Source organism: Vicia villosa, linkage group LG4, assembly GCF_029867415.1.
Source record: "Vicia villosa cultivar HV-30 ecotype Madison, WI linkage group LG4, Vvil1.0, whole genome shotgun sequence".
NCBI classification, from domain to species: Eukaryota; Viridiplantae; Streptophyta; class Magnoliopsida; order Fabales; family Fabaceae; genus Vicia; species Vicia villosa.
In genome coordinates, this window is record NC_081183.1 from 120,186,341 (window position 1) to 120,201,857 (window position 15,517).

Here is a 15,517-nt window from a genome sequence, read left to right on the forward strand (position 1 = left end):
CTGAAAAACAACGATCAAACAGATTCGGAAACAGACACTTCAAAGGAGTAGTGCATATCCAACAATGATTCCAAAATTCTAATCGAAGACCAGACCCTAGCTTGCAGGAGAAGCAACTAGTGAACCAAGAATGATCATTCACCTTAGATTACAAGCAATCCTAACATCTCTCCACCACGACGAAAATTTATTCAGCTTATTCATGGATACCTCTTTATGTAAATTAACCACACAATCTCCATATCCGAACTCCATCAAATCTGAACAAATAGCATCACGCTCCGAAAGACAACGCCAACACCATTTACTAACAAAGGCAAAATTGAATAACTCCAAATTCCTAAACTCCTAACCCACCATCCTTTTTAACCAAGCAAACTTTGTCCCAACTAACCTAACACATTTTTCTCTTATCATCTCCCTTACCCACAAAAAAATGCTTTTAAATTTTGATCATCTTCTCCCAAACAATACGCGGCGCTTTAAAAAAAAAGCATATATATGGGAATATTGTTAAGAACAGAGTTCAGGGGAGTAACTTTACCACCAAGAGAAAGATTCTTGCCACGCCATGAAGAAAGTTTACGTTTTAGCTTCGAAATAATAGGAGACCAAACTTCCTTCCTTCTATGATTTGCACCAACCAGAATACCGAGGAAAGAAAAGAGAAACTCCCATTATCACAAGGCAAGAACGCCGACGCCGCGGTCAGAAAATATTCACGAATATTACTACCAAAAACCTTGCTATTATTAAAATTGATACAAAGCCCAAACACCAATTCGAAATCCCTCAAAATTGTTTTAATACACCACAAATTATCCCACGAACCATCACAAATAATGACTGTGTTATCAACAAATTAGAGCAACTCAAAATGAATAGAATTGAAAAAATAGAATCTCCAAAAAACCACCAAACGACACCGCATTCCTCATGAGACTAGACAAACCCTCAGCAACCAACAAGAATAAAATGAGTTATATAAATCTTAATTATATTTCTTAAAAATTCAATGTGGATCTTTAGTGAGAAACAAAACTCACACTTCCCCTGCAGTCGTTGTTTCTTTTCATCTAATTGCATTATCTCTAAACCAACCCATCTAACATTTCGAATTTCAGAAAGAGAGAAGCAACATTACCCAGCACCTTCATATTTCAGAGCTGAAAGAGAGCAGCAACACCATATTAGTCTCAATGGAATTCTTTAACTGGCTCTGTGAATTTTGAATTTTACGCAGACAATATTAGATGGTTTGACAGCTTGAAATCCAAATGTTTACATGATGTCAAAACAAAATCCCTTTTAAGCACGAATTATACTTGGGTATGGAAGAGAACCAAGCCCAACATCAGTTTGTTTATAAGTTATAGAAGAGTTTATAATGCTCAAACAACAATTGTTACTGCTTAAGCTGATTTTTAAAATGGAGGGATTAAAAGTTAAAAACATCAAAACAAAGGGATAAAAAATGCATTTAATTATTCCTTGTTTTTGGAAACAGAAAATGTAATTGCTTGTGATATTGTTTCCAAAAGAGATACAAATGATATGAAAACAAAGTTTAATTTTGAGACACATTTGAATACTTTGATGATGCTATTAGAACTTCAATAAACCTTTATTCACCACAAGTTTCCCAATAGGTTAACTCATTGTCTAACAACCACCACTTTCAAAGTGACATACAATAAAAATGAACACCACAAATTGAAAATTCAGTGGTCTCAAAAGCATAGAGAAGCATAATGTTTGATTGAAACTAAAACTACTTTGTCTCTAGCATCAAAAGATTACTAGAAAAATACATTAAGAAAGTAAAGCACTGTGAGAGACATATCACAAAAGATTACTCTCCCCACCTAATGGTAATTTATCTCTTCTTTGAAGTGTCATTGAATCTTTGCTCCATAACTATATCTACTGCAACATTTATGTGTTGCTTTTGTTACACAGTGTAATGTTGTTGAATGGTGTCAATGTCCAATCCCTTGAGCTTCACAACAGATTCAACGTGTCCTTTAAGAGTATGAAGTTCGCGAAGCCTGTAAATAGGGAAATTCGAGAAAAATTGCGTAAGCACTTTGAAGAATGCGAACAATCACTGTGAAAATATCGTAAGCTAGGTATGGTTTTGTAGTTTACCTAGCAACTTCAGCGCGTCTTTTGGCCTGCTCAGCGATCTCGGATAATTCTCTATAACTGTTCTTCTCATGGAAGATACCGGAACTCTCTGGTGGTTCGAGGCCATGAAGGGTCCTTTGAGCATGAGCCCATTGAGCTTCTCTCTCTCCTTTACCATAGTCTTTCTTGCTAGTGAAGGCAGTCTGATACACGCATTTTCAAACAAAAGTTCCAATTTAATCCATAGAAAACAGTGATGAAAATATTCGATATATATATATTACTTTATGTTTATTAGCTGAAGTGAAAATGTCAACAGGAAACATAAGAGGTAAGCACGATTGGAATTATGGAAATTACCTTGTTTTCGAGATTTGACCAAGCTTTGCCGCTCAAGAAATAGCGAGTGGCGAATTTGATGACATCAAGAGGAATATAGAAGACAATGCTATAGATCCAAACGATTCCGGCCCAACCCCAACCGATTCCTTGGATTCTTGCAAAGCCCCAGTTGGCATATACTGCTATTAATGTAGCAATCTGAAAACAATACCAATAGTGTCTGTGAGATAAATGTTTATTCATTAAGTTTATTCATTAAGCGCTTTATTAAGTTGTTTATCCAATTATTGGATCCTTACCAGTTGAGCAATGAGGAAAGCACCCAATAACAGCATCCCAGGGCGTTCAACATAAGACCAGCTACGCGAACGAGTCACAAAGATCAAAGCCTGACTAACTATACTAACTTGTAGATACAAAGCAGCTGTCAATTCATCTGGATTGTCATGGATATGTCTAACTCCAAATCGATCCTGCATTGGAAAACAACCAAAACGCGTGTCAAGAAATTTGAGGCAACATGTCGAAATTCAATGTAAGGTGAAGTGTTTAATTTCTTACTGGGAAGAATGTAGTGTCTTGCACTATCCAAAAGAATATCACAGTCATCAAAGCCTGGTAACCTCCAAGCATAACTCCGGTAGCAAATATTTCTTTCAATTTCCAGCTATCGGGCAATGGAGATGGCTTAACCCTATCCTTTGAAATCGTCATGATAGTTCCTATTATTTCAAATCACATCATTGTAACTCAGCATTGCTTCTATAAGGAGATTTCAAATTATGCTTTATAGAAATATAAGTTAAGAGTTTTACCATCATTTAAAATGGCGATAATCAAAATCATGAATGGTGAGAAGTCGAACTTCCATATCAATGCAATAAACATAAATCCAAACTGCATTCATCAATGAAAAATACAAATTGATTAGCATTCATATACATTGTTATAAAAATAACATATATAGTCACAGTAACACTGTCTACTTACCACTATACGGATAGTGATAGAAACGGCATAGATCTGAAATACAAGGAAAATGGTGTCAAATGATAACAATGTTAATTCACCATAGTGAGTTGTTAAAAGAATATGTAATGATAACAAACCGTGTAGTTCTTCATTCTTTGGAAAATAGCTCTACTTGTCAAGACTGCACTGATGATAACACTCAAACCAGGCTCTGTCAAGACTATATCAGAAGCTCCTCTTGCAGCATCAGTAGCATCAGCAACAGCAATACCAATATCTGCCTTTTTCAATGCAGGAGCATCATTCACACCATCTCCAGTCATTCCACAAATGTGCTTCCTCTCTTGTAGCTTCTTCACAATTTCATATTTATGTTCTATATAGTATTAAAAAAAAGAGTTATATTAAGGACATAGCTAGGACTATTATTAGTGACTATGTGTCAATGTTGAGTGTTTGTGTAAGTGTTTCATAGTTAGGAACTACACGTTTTCAAAGAACATTAAGATATGCAAATAAGAAAGAACGAAAGGCAAAAGTGTCGCAATAGTAGTTGCTAAACAAATATGAACCTGGAAAAACTCCGGCAAATCCATCTGCCTTCTCAATCAACTCTTCCACTGGCATTGAAGCAACACTTGAATCTTTGTCTTGACCAAGCAATGTAGCAGAAGGATACATATTGGTTCCCATACCAAGTCTCCTACCAGTTTCCTTAGCTATGGCAAGTTGATCACCTAAGAGAGCAAAAGAAAAGTCAAGATAATGTTTCTAAAATAACAATTGCGGTAACGGTTGCAATCCTATGTTTAGTTACCTGTAATCATCTTAACATTAACACCAAGATTAAGAGCTTGTCTAATGGTTTCAGCACTGTCATGTCTAGGAGGGTCAAACACCGACAACAAACCAACAAACTGCCATGGAGCACCAGCACTTTCCTTTGTTTTCTCAGGAACTTCCTGCAAAGATGAATCAAAAGAATTTATGTTTATGAAATGAGATGAATATTTTCCATACAAACTTCAACTATGAATCCAAAAAATAACCTGTCTAGCAACACCAAGTGAACGCAGCCCTCTTTCTGCAAACTTTTCAATCATAGCATGAATCTTCTTCTGAGCATCTTCCCTCATGTTACACAGCTCTATAATCTGTTCACAAACATAAAAGTATATTAGCATCAGTTAAGTGCTTAACTATGAATCTCACAGATGGTAAGCAAACAAAGGTTACCTGTTCAGGGGCACCTTTGCTAGCTCTATGCCAACTTCCATCCTTATTATCAATGTAAGTCAAAGCAGTTCTCTTATCATTTGGATTGAATGGCAAGAAATGCAACTCTGTTATCCCGGCCCTTGCCTGCACAATGCGTGAACACGTCAAATATCGAATCAAGCCATCATTTCATTAATAACCAACTCAAGCATAGTTCTAAGTTACTGTCTGCTACCGCAGTTGTAGCCGCAGGAGATGCATTATCGAGGTTTGCAGTGTAACCTCAACCTCATCATCAATTTAGAACCATGAACTCAAGGACTATATATAACAAAAAAAAGTTGAAAATCGAAAAGAAAGGGAAACCTCTTTAGGGTCAGCAAGCATTCCAACAATAGCAGCATCAATAGCATCCTGATTTTCAGTCCTAGCAGCCCTAGCAGCAAGAAGAATCACATGTTCCTTATCCATACCCTTAACAAAAACTTCAATCAAGTTCCTATCAACACTCAATTTGTTAAGTGTAAGTGTTCCTGTCTTGTCACTGCAAAGAACGTCCATACCAGCCATTTCCTCAATGGCAGTCATTCTTTTTGTAATAGCACCTTGCTGAGAAAGTTTATGAGAACCGATAGCCATTGTCACAGACAAAACAGTTGGCATAGCAATAGGAATTCCACCGATCAAAAGTACTAACAGGTTGTCAATACCATCGCGATATTTGCGATGTTGAATCGGGTACATGACTATAATCTCAGCCAACATACCAACTGCAATGGAACAGATACAAAAGTTTCCAATTGATTTGAGAACCATTTGGAAATGTCCAACATTGTTTGTATTGTCAACCAAATGTGCTGCTTTTCCGAAGAATGTGTGGACACCAGTTGCAATAACAACGGCTTCGATTTCTCCTTGTTTGCAAGTTGACCCTGAGAAAACTTCTTGTCCTGGATGTCTAGTGACCGGAAGAGACTCTCCTGTTAATGCAGCTTGGTCAACCTTTAAAGGATCACCTTCTAGAAGACGAGCATCGGCTGGGATGATGTCGCCGAGTTTGATGCTAATGATGTCTCCTGGAACAAGAATTGCAGCTTCTTGCTCACTCCATTTACCATCTCTAAGAACCTTTGTCTTAGGAGCAAGACCTGCCATAAGGGCGGCAGCAGCGTTTCCCGCGTTGTTTTCTTCAATGAAACTGATAGTTGAATTGATAACCAGCAAGCACACAATTCCCACAAAATCTTGCCAATCCGGAGGCTGCCCTCCACCATTTGCAAGAGCAATTGCCATTACAGCTGCAGCTTCCATCACCCATGATAAGGGATTCCACATAAACCCAAGAAACTTGAGAAATTTGCTCTCCTACATCAATGAAATCATAATATCATTACATTTATATTCTAAGAATCACTGACACAGACACCAGACACAGCAGTGTCACATCAACATCAGACACTCATGCATGAGCGTTAGGACTTATGACAGACATCAGAAACGACACTGTCACGTCAATATCAGACACTAACATGTTTTGAGTGTTACGACACATACACCAGACACGACAGCGTTAGGTCAACGGCTTCAAATACTAATAGATACAAATGTTGAGCACCATATAGGACACTATAATTATTAAATGATATGATGATAAAGAAAATGAACCTTTTTCTCTTCGAGCTTGTTTGGACCAAATATTTGAATCCTGCTTTCTCCTTCTGTGGAGGACAAACCTTCTCTGGTACATTTCAATTGTGCAAACACTTCCTCAATTGGGATTTTTTCCTATAAACAAAGTGATCATGTTAGTCAATTACATTGTTTACCAGTCAACACATTCCCTTCATGCTACAAATTGAGTCACATTTTGTAATGATTATTATAATCAATATCTTATTGAGATTTCATGCTTATAGCAACCCTTAGTAACATACACACACAAATGTACAAAATTGAAACAAGTTTCAGTACTAGTAAAAATTATTTACATCTATCATTAATATAAAATAAAAAAAAACATATCATTTGCATCAAATTAAAACTCTTAATTACAATTTTTTATGTTTAAATTATCATTTAAAATAGACATTTCAATTATAGATATTTTATCTTTTAAGAACTACTACCAATTCTTTATTCAAAATAAAAGGAAAAAAATTCTTTCATTCAAAATAAAAGAAAAAAAAAAACCAATTCTTTGGTCAAACAAAAACCATTAAATTTTTTAATATATAATTTCAAAATATGGTAATTATATATTCTAGTCATATTTTTTAATTTTTTTGATTCTGCTTACCCTATTTTTACTATATCATATCTTTATCATTATTGAAATTTATTTCAATTTTTATTTTGGAAACCAGGTTGGCCTAAACATAAATTACCATGTTTGAGCAACTTTCACAAATTATAAATAAATAAAAATAATTAAAAACTTTCAAAATTTCCTAATAAAATGATTAAAAAATTCAAAAGCATTCCTAACATAAAAAAATTATAATTAAATAAAAATAACTAGTACGTGGCCAGCCAAACAAGGCCTTAGACACCATAATCTCAAAATACCGTTTGATATCACGAAAGATCTGCCAAAATCATAATGTTCATAAAAGCTATTAACATCACACACACAAAAAGTGATATCAAAACATGCATGTTGTTGAAGGGTAAAATAAAAATTTCACAGAAATATGCTGAGGGCAAAATCGTCAAATAAAATAACAAGAAGAAATAAAAGTGGGTCCCAGATTCCACCTTTTTAGTGTCAGAACCGTTGAACATGAGAGTTACATCGAAAACAATTAATTCAAAGGCTAAGATTCAAACTTGAACATCATAACATTATCAATATTGAAAGAAAGAGAAAAAAAAGCCAAAAGTACCACGGAAAAAAGTACTTATTATTCCCCCACCAAACAAGGCACAAATAATGGAGATGCTTCTCCGTTTCACTTCACACCGTCCATAGTGTGAAGAAAAAAGTATCGTTATACTATTACTCCATCTTCTTTCACCTGCATGTTACCTTCCCCATATATACACTAAAAAACTAGGGCTATTATTCATAACCCGGTTTTCTCGCTGTGTTGTAAAGTATGCTAATAGAAATAAAATACACAAAATTTCAATAATCTAAATCAAAAGTTATATGAATCTATAACATCGAAGACGAACAACAAAATCAAAACAGTGTAAGAAAATATTATCCTAAGGTTTAAAGGAAAGTACCAAATCAACGGACTCATTCTTGATCTGTTCTAGTGAGATAGCGGCCATGTTGTGAGGGAAGAATCAGAACTTAAAAAGGAACTGCAAAGTGAATTTGTGAAGAAAAGTTGAAAAGAGAAATGAATTTTACAGAACCATTGAATGAGAATTCTGAATCCCAAGAAAAAGATGATAGGAAAGGAGAAATGTAAGGAAGAAAGTGGCTATGCTGTGAATGAGCTCACACACCTCTATCACATTTATATACCCTTTTTAAAAATAAAATAATGAGAAAAATATTTAAAAATAAAATATATACCTTTTTTATTATAAAGTAAAATCAAACATGACTCAATTCAACTCTCTCTAGATTCAAGTAACTTGTTAGTTTTTACTTTTTACTGTATTCATAATAGTGAAATTAATTTTGGTATTTTCTTTATGCTAATTTTAGTATTTTTTTTATATAATAATTTTTAATAAATTTATGGCATATTTAGATTTTGTCGGTTCATTAAAAAAAATGAATACCAAAATGTTTATTTGAATTCTTATACTGATGAAAAATATTTTAGTATATAATTAATGTCTGTTGAATACAATGTATTTGTGCCTGTGCTAGAATAATGGTTGATAATATCAGAAACTGAAAAAAATTTAAATATCAACCATTATACTTGAAATGAATTAAATAAGAATTTTGTTGATTATTCAGAAAGTGAAAAAAATTTAAATTTGTAAAAATTTTAATTCCAAATATAAATTGACTTTTTGAGAGGTTGATATTTTTAAAGATTTTTTTAAAAAATTTCAAAAATAAATAATATACTTTAAAATTATAAATTTTCTTATTTCTAAATATAAATTAACTTTATGGGGAGGTTGAATGTTTTTTAAAGAATTTTTTGGTTTTTTTTCAAAAATAAATGGTATATTTTGAAAATATTTTTTCTATTAATCAATGATTTTAGATTCCTATAAAAAATTGTACTATTCAATTGAAAGTAGTACACAGAAAATATAAAATAATATTACACATACAATAAAAATCAGAAAAAAAAATTACACATATAATCAATCAAAATTCTAAAATTTATCATATCGTTAATATTTTAAAAATTAAAATATAATTTAACGAATTACACGTCTTTAATTGATTGATAATGTAAAAATATTTTACATTGATGTTTAATTTTTTTCTCTACTCTTTATTTATTATTTAATTTAAACTATTTAACTAAAATGATTGATTTTTCCTCCAAAAGGTGCATTGTATTACCACTAAACCAATGCAAAGTCTTTTTAGTTAAAAAATTAATCAATTAAAAATAAATAGAACAAATTATCAATGTTGTTTTATAGTTTATTTTTAATAAAACAAAAGAAAAATTAACAAAAAAAATAAAGTACATAAACCAAATTAAAGAAAATATGATTGTTAACGATTTTAAAAAATGTAACAAGAAAGTAAATATTTTTAGTTTAATTTATCATTAGTTTTAAAAAATAAAATTCCTTAATAGTTTTATCATCATCATCATTTTAAATCAAGAATAATCATGTTATATGGTCCCATGTTGTGTACTGGCCATGTTAAGTGCTCCATATAAACCATGTTAACCTATCTATATATTCTCTACTCCACTAACCTTAATTGACTTCTTGACAATGATTGATAATATTATTTTACGAGCGAGACCACTCTATTTTCCTCTTTTGATGGCTACATATCTAATGTGGCCTTTATCAAAATAATATGAGCTTAATTTTGTTTTGCTTTTTAATGTGACAAAAGAAATCCTTTTGTTGGTTAAGAAAATTGTGTTACTCCACTTATTTAAAAATGTTGTTGTGCCTTTTCATATATATTAAAAAATATAATTAATTTTATATGAAAAATAGGAATAGTTAATTATTTTACTATTGATGTTTGTATAAAATTGTGAGGCAAATGTTAGCTTTTGTGAAATGTCGTCTCAAAGAATTAATCTGCTTTTGTGAAAGGTCGTTGAATCGTCCTATTGTCTTCGCATAAGTCAAATCTTTTAAGCGCTTTGTCTTTATAAATCTCGTGTTTGGGGGTTGTGAACGGCCATAAATATCATAGCATAAAACCCACATATCACAATGACTTTGGCCCAACATTTTGTAATTGCATGGGACATGCGAGCAATCCTCATATAAGAAACGACAAATTGATCACGTGCTAGGGTTGTGGTACACATGTCATGAAAGATCCTCAGGAAAAAAGGCTACCTAACAAGATCCCTTAAGGAACGAGGTCAAGTTGAGTGAATTTGAGGAAGAATTTGGCGGTTATGGTTTTTGCTAGGTTTAAAAGATTATAAATACATACATAGAGCGTTAGGTCAGGAAAGACATTGGCAAATGTCAAACTTAAGACCTCTTTCTTAGTATATTGTTGGTAGGATATACACCATTATACTAACCACAAGCATAGTCATCAAATATTTGATGGAACTATCATTAATCATAAGGTGGTGGATGGAACGGAATAATTTAAGAATGAGCTAATTTGTTTTAAAGTGAACTTTGAAAAAGCTTATGATTCTGTCAAGTGACAATTCTTAGATGCAATGATAAATAAGATGAATTTTATAGTCAAATAAAGAAATTGAATGATGGAATATATCAACTCGACTTCTCCTTTTGTTCTTATTAACAGTAGCCCAACTGATGAATTCAATTTGGAAAAGGGCTTAAGACAAGGTGATCCTTTGTCCCCTTTTTTATAGTCGTCGAAGGGCTTAACTCGATGTTTCTCATCTTTGTTAATGTTTGTTTATTTAAAGGCTATCAGATTGGTGATGATACTCAACTTTAGAGTCAAACAATTGTAGTTTTCATATGACAATATTTTTTTGGGAGAAAATGTTGGGTGGGTGTAAAGTAATCAAGGTCAACTTTTACTTTATGAACTCATATTAGGTTTGAAGCCTAATTTCCAAACAATATTACTTGTTGGCATTAATATGTCTGCTTCTTAGTTATACGAGGCTTCTCAAGTGCTGAATTGCAAGTGGATCAGGTTCCTTCCAAGTATATTGGTCTTTCAGTTGGTGGTAATCATCACATATTACATAATTAGAAAGAGGCTCTCTTAGAGGAAGCGTAAAAAAAATTCGATAGGGGAGATTGACTCATGTTACTCAAATTTTCCTTTTCGTCCATACCAATTTATTTTCTCTATTTCTTCAAGGCTTGTTCAGGTATCACCTCTAAAATTGAATCTTTGTTTACATATTTTTTTATTAGGAGAAAATGAGGAATCTTGTAAGGTTTATTATTTCCATTGGGATACAATGTGTTTAAAGTGGGATAAAGGTGGTTTGGTGGTTCGCCATGTGAGATAAGTTAATGTGTTATTGTTAGTGAAATGATGGTGGTTAATGAGAGTGGATTAATGAACACTTTTCTTTAGAGTTTTGTAACACCCCATAAAATTCTTTATTTAATTTAATTAATTTTTGAATTAAATATTAGAATTATTTGAGTTAACTGAGAAAAATGGAAATAATGAGGCTAATGGGCCAGTGCCGCTTTAGCAGAAGGGGGGGTGTCAGTGGTGAAGCCCATTACTAATGAAAAGCTTATTTTCATAAAATAGAAAAAAAAAAGAGGAATTGTGGGAAGAGAACCAAAAGGGAGAAGAAAGTCTGAACGTGAAAGAGCAGAGAAGCGAGGAAGTGCAACGCGAGGAAGAACGAAGAATCAACCTTCAGGTAAGGGGGGACTCTTCCGTTTATCTTCTATTATGGGATTATAGGTAGTAGGATAGAATTTGATCGTGTTATTCGTATCAATTGGGTTATGCTTAGGTTGTAGAAATGTTAGGTTTTGGGAGAATTGATTTATAATGATTGTATTGATCATGTATGGTGTTAATTGGATGGTTGAATGTATTATAAATGTGTTATAATATGTGCTTGTTTGCTGTACGTAAAATCTGGTTGAAATGGAATTGGTTTGGTAGTGATTCGGTGAAAGAGGGGCAAAATCGCAGGCTGTTTTCTGCGATTCGGAGTTCTGGAAATCGCCAGTTCGCGCCGCGTCCAGGGGTTGGCGCCGCGAACTGCTTGGCAGAAAGCCAAGAAGTTTTGTTGTATTCAGTACGCGCCGCGAGCATATGGCTGCGCCGCGAAGGCGTACTTCTTTCTCGTTCCGCGCCGCGAACACATGTTTGCGCCGCGAAGTGCTTGGCAGAATATTGGGGATTTTTGACTCGCTCAGTTCGCGCCGCGAACTAAGGTTGGCGCCGCGTGCTGTTGGTGACAGGCCATTTTGAAAAGTTTAAAAATGTGTAACTTTTAAACCGTAAACCGAATTTTAGAGCCGCTTCGAGTATAGTGAAGCTAATCAAATAATTTATATAATAAAATGGTGTTTTGAGTTGTGACTCAATTTTATTTGATTATGTGTGGCTATTTATCGTGGTAATTGATGATTATGACATTGGTCGATTTATGTGGGTGATGAGCATGTTATGGTTGATGCATGCATTCATAATCATTACGTGGCTGTTCCTTGACGATGGTGGATCAGTGGTAGCTAATTCCCATTGTGTGGAATTAGTGAGTGGGTATTACCGTATCCTTGACGATGGTGGATCGGTGAGTTGGGTTATCCCAGATTTTGGTACCACATGCATGTAGTTGCATTGCATTAGGCTGTTTGTGCTATTATAACATGAATGGAAGATTGTCCAATGTTATAATATGTGTTGATTGGTTGTTTGCTTACTGATTGTAGGGTTTTACTCTGATCGTAACTGTAATTGGGTGATTGGCATGTGAAATGATATCTTATTATCTATACCTTATAACATTAGTTAAATGTGAATGAGACTCACCCTTACTGTTGTTATTTTTCAGATTGAGGAGTAGCTCTTGTACTTGGTGAGGATTAGCTCGTCAAGTAGTTCGTTAGAGTCAGTTGGGTCCGTGTCATGCTCTGGTCGTGTAACACTGGGGGCGTTGTTTAGAGTTATTTGTGGAACTCTTTTTATTTCAGTATTTTATTTATGGTGGTGTTTTAAGTCTATGACTTTGGATGTTGCATTGTTCAGATGTTAAATATAATTCCGCTGTGTTAACATGACGATCTGAATGATATTTGGGTTTAACGTTCCTTGTTATGGCATGACATGAGTATTATTTTAATTATATGGAAGTTGTAATGCCCTTTTCATGTTTTACTCTGATTATTGTTTAATATTTATGTGGGGTATTAGAAGGGTGTTACAGGTTTTATCTAATAGATATGGAATAAATTATGGTCTTGTATTTATGGGCGGCCGGGGGGAGGAAAGCACCCACCAGGTGAGTAGATTTGTAATTTGTTTGTAAAAGTGGTGGCATAAGCACAAAGATTTAGGTAAAGGATAACTTGTTTTATGTGGTTAGGGGAATGGTGGGTACATCATTTTGGTGTAATTTGTGATTGAAAAGGGCATGTTGTATGAGAGATTAGGTAAACTCAACAATTTAGCTCTAGATAAATATGTATTAATGTTTAAGGTGTGCAGACTAGGTTGGACGATCTTGTTGAGATATTATTGAGATTGATATATTATTGAGATATTACATATAATATCAAATATGATATAATCTAATAATATCAAATATAATTCAAGTTGTGTAAGCCTAAGCATAATCAGAGTTGTATATAAATAGTCATGGTATGTATCATTATTTGTACACCCCATTACAATTCAAGTGAATATAAATCCTTATTTCCTTATTTTCTCTCTTTCTCTCTTATCACTAAAACTGCCTCACGCACTAACAAATTGATATCCAGAGCCTAGTTATTGTTCTTGATCGAGTTTTCAAGAACTCCACATCTGAGATCGTGTTTCTAGAGCAAGTGAATCAACTGCTGTGAAAATGACTAGTGATAAGAGCACTCTGAATTCTCTTCCAATGCTTGACGGAAAAAATTGGATCCAATGAAAAAAACATATTCAATCCTTGTTTGGCTTCCATGATAGCTACAAATGGTTATTGACAACGTTCATCCGCTAGCTGCAAATGAAACCGAAAAGTCAAGGTTGAGAAAGTCAAGGTTGTCAAGTTGTAGACCTTGCATCGACAATATGAATTGTTGTCTATGGGAGAAGATGAAAAAGTTGCAGAATATGTTACTTTCACCAAAGCGATTTCCTTACCATGGAGCTTCTTCACCTCTCGATCCTCAATTCGCACAGGTGATGTATCAACCGTCAAGTTATCCCTTACTTGAACATCATCTAATTGAACAACATGCGATGGATCCGCAATGTACCTCCTCAATTGAGACACATGGAAGACATCATGCAAATTAGAAAGTGACGGCGGAAATGCCATCCGATATGCCACTTCGCCTACTTTCTCGGAAATCTGATAAGGACCAATAAAACACGGTGTCAACATACGCGACTTCAAATCCCTACCAACACCCGTTACCGACGTAACTCGAAGAAACACATGTTCATCCTTCTCGAACTCAAGTGCTTTCCTCCTTTTATCTTGGTAACTCTTTTGACGACTTTGAGAAGCCATAATCATCTCTTGAATCACCTTAATCTTATCCGTAGTCTGTTGAACTAACTCGGGTCCAACCACAACACTTTCTCCAGATTCATACCATCAAAAAAGAGTTCTACACCTTCGACCATACAAAGCTTCAAAAGGCTCCATTCCAATACTTGAATGGAAACTATTGTTATACGTAAACTCGATCAAAGGAAAGAAACTATCCCAAGTTCCTCCTTGTTCCAAAACACAAGACCTCAAAAGATCTTCAAGCAACTGAATCGTCCTCTCCGTTTGACCATCAGTTTGCAGATGATACGTCGAACTCAAACGCAACTGAGTACCCAAAGCACTTTGCAAACCTTTCCAAAATCTCGAAGTAAACCTCGGATCTCTATCAGAAACAATACTCGACGGACTACCATGCAAACAAACAATTCTCTTGATGTATAGCTTCGCAAGTCTCTCCATCGAATAATCCATCCTCATCGGAATAAAATGGGTAGATTTTGTCAGTATATCCACAATGACCCAAATCGCTTCACAATTACTCGACGTTCTCGGCAAACCCGAAACAAAATCCATAAAAATACTATCCCACTTCCACTCAGGAATAGACAACGGTTTCATCAAACCAGGAAGTTTTTGATGTTCAATCTTTGACTTCTGACAAGTTAAACATGAATAAACAAATTCCGCTATATCCTTTTTCATACCTTTCCACCTGAATAATTTCTTCAAATCTTGATACATCTTTGTAGCACTAGGATGAATAATCAAACCACTTCTATGTCCTTCCTTAAGAATCCTCTTTCTCAAATCTACAACATCGGGAATGCAAACTCTATCATGACATCTCATGACACCATTCTCATCAATCCTAAATTCACCACCTTTACCTTGACTAATCAATGTCATTATGTCAACCAATTTCGAATCCGATTTCTGACTTTCTCTGATCTCATCAAGAATACCACAAGTAAGCTTCAACATACCAAGCTTAACACACAAAGTAGTCGCTTCACAAACCAAACTCAAATAATTGTTCCAACAATTCCATCTTTCGTATCATAAACATAGACATATGCAATGATTTCCTACTCAATGCATAGGCTACA

The 15,517-nt window shown here is 34.2% G+C and overlaps 1 protein-coding gene across 1 annotated transcript; it reads right to left on the reverse strand.

Annotated features, from left to right (window-relative positions):
- Positions 1–1,600: 1,600 nt before the first annotated feature.
- Positions 1,601–8,108, reverse strand: LOC131595115 (plasma membrane ATPase 4-like). Its single transcript, XM_058867387.1, has 15 exons — positions 7,888–8,108; positions 6,325–6,444; positions 5,026–6,024; positions 4,678–4,803; positions 4,491–4,595; positions 4,259–4,403; positions 4,014–4,178; positions 3,579–3,817; positions 3,460–3,492; positions 3,285–3,366; positions 3,031–3,191; positions 2,769–2,942; positions 2,488–2,667; positions 2,149–2,330; positions 1,601–2,048 (listed from the first exon to the last, which is right to left on the reverse strand). Exons 1-15 carry the CDS (start codon positions 7,933–7,935, stop codon positions 1,952–1,954), a joined length of 2,856 nt encoding a protein of 951 aa, XP_058723370.1. The 5' UTR covers positions 7,936–8,108; the 3' UTR covers positions 1,601–1,951.
- Positions 8,109–15,517: the final 7,409 nt, after the last annotated feature.

What these genes read in the sequence shown, in the direction of transcription:
- LOC131595115 (XM_058867387.1), bottom strand. Translation starts at nt 7,935, where the DNA reads ATGGCCGCTATCTCACTAGAACAGATCAAGAATGAGTCCGTTGATTTG. An exon ending in ACAAGCTCGAAGAGAAAAAG is followed by an intron (nt 6,025 to 6,324) that starts GTTCATTTTCTT and finishes TCATTGATGTAG; the next exon opens with GAGAGCAAATTTCTCAAGTT. An exon ending in AGACGCGCTGAAGTTGCTAG is followed by an intron (nt 2,049 to 2,148) that starts GTAAACTACAAA and finishes CCCTATTTACAG; the next exon opens with GCTTCGCGAACTTCATACTC.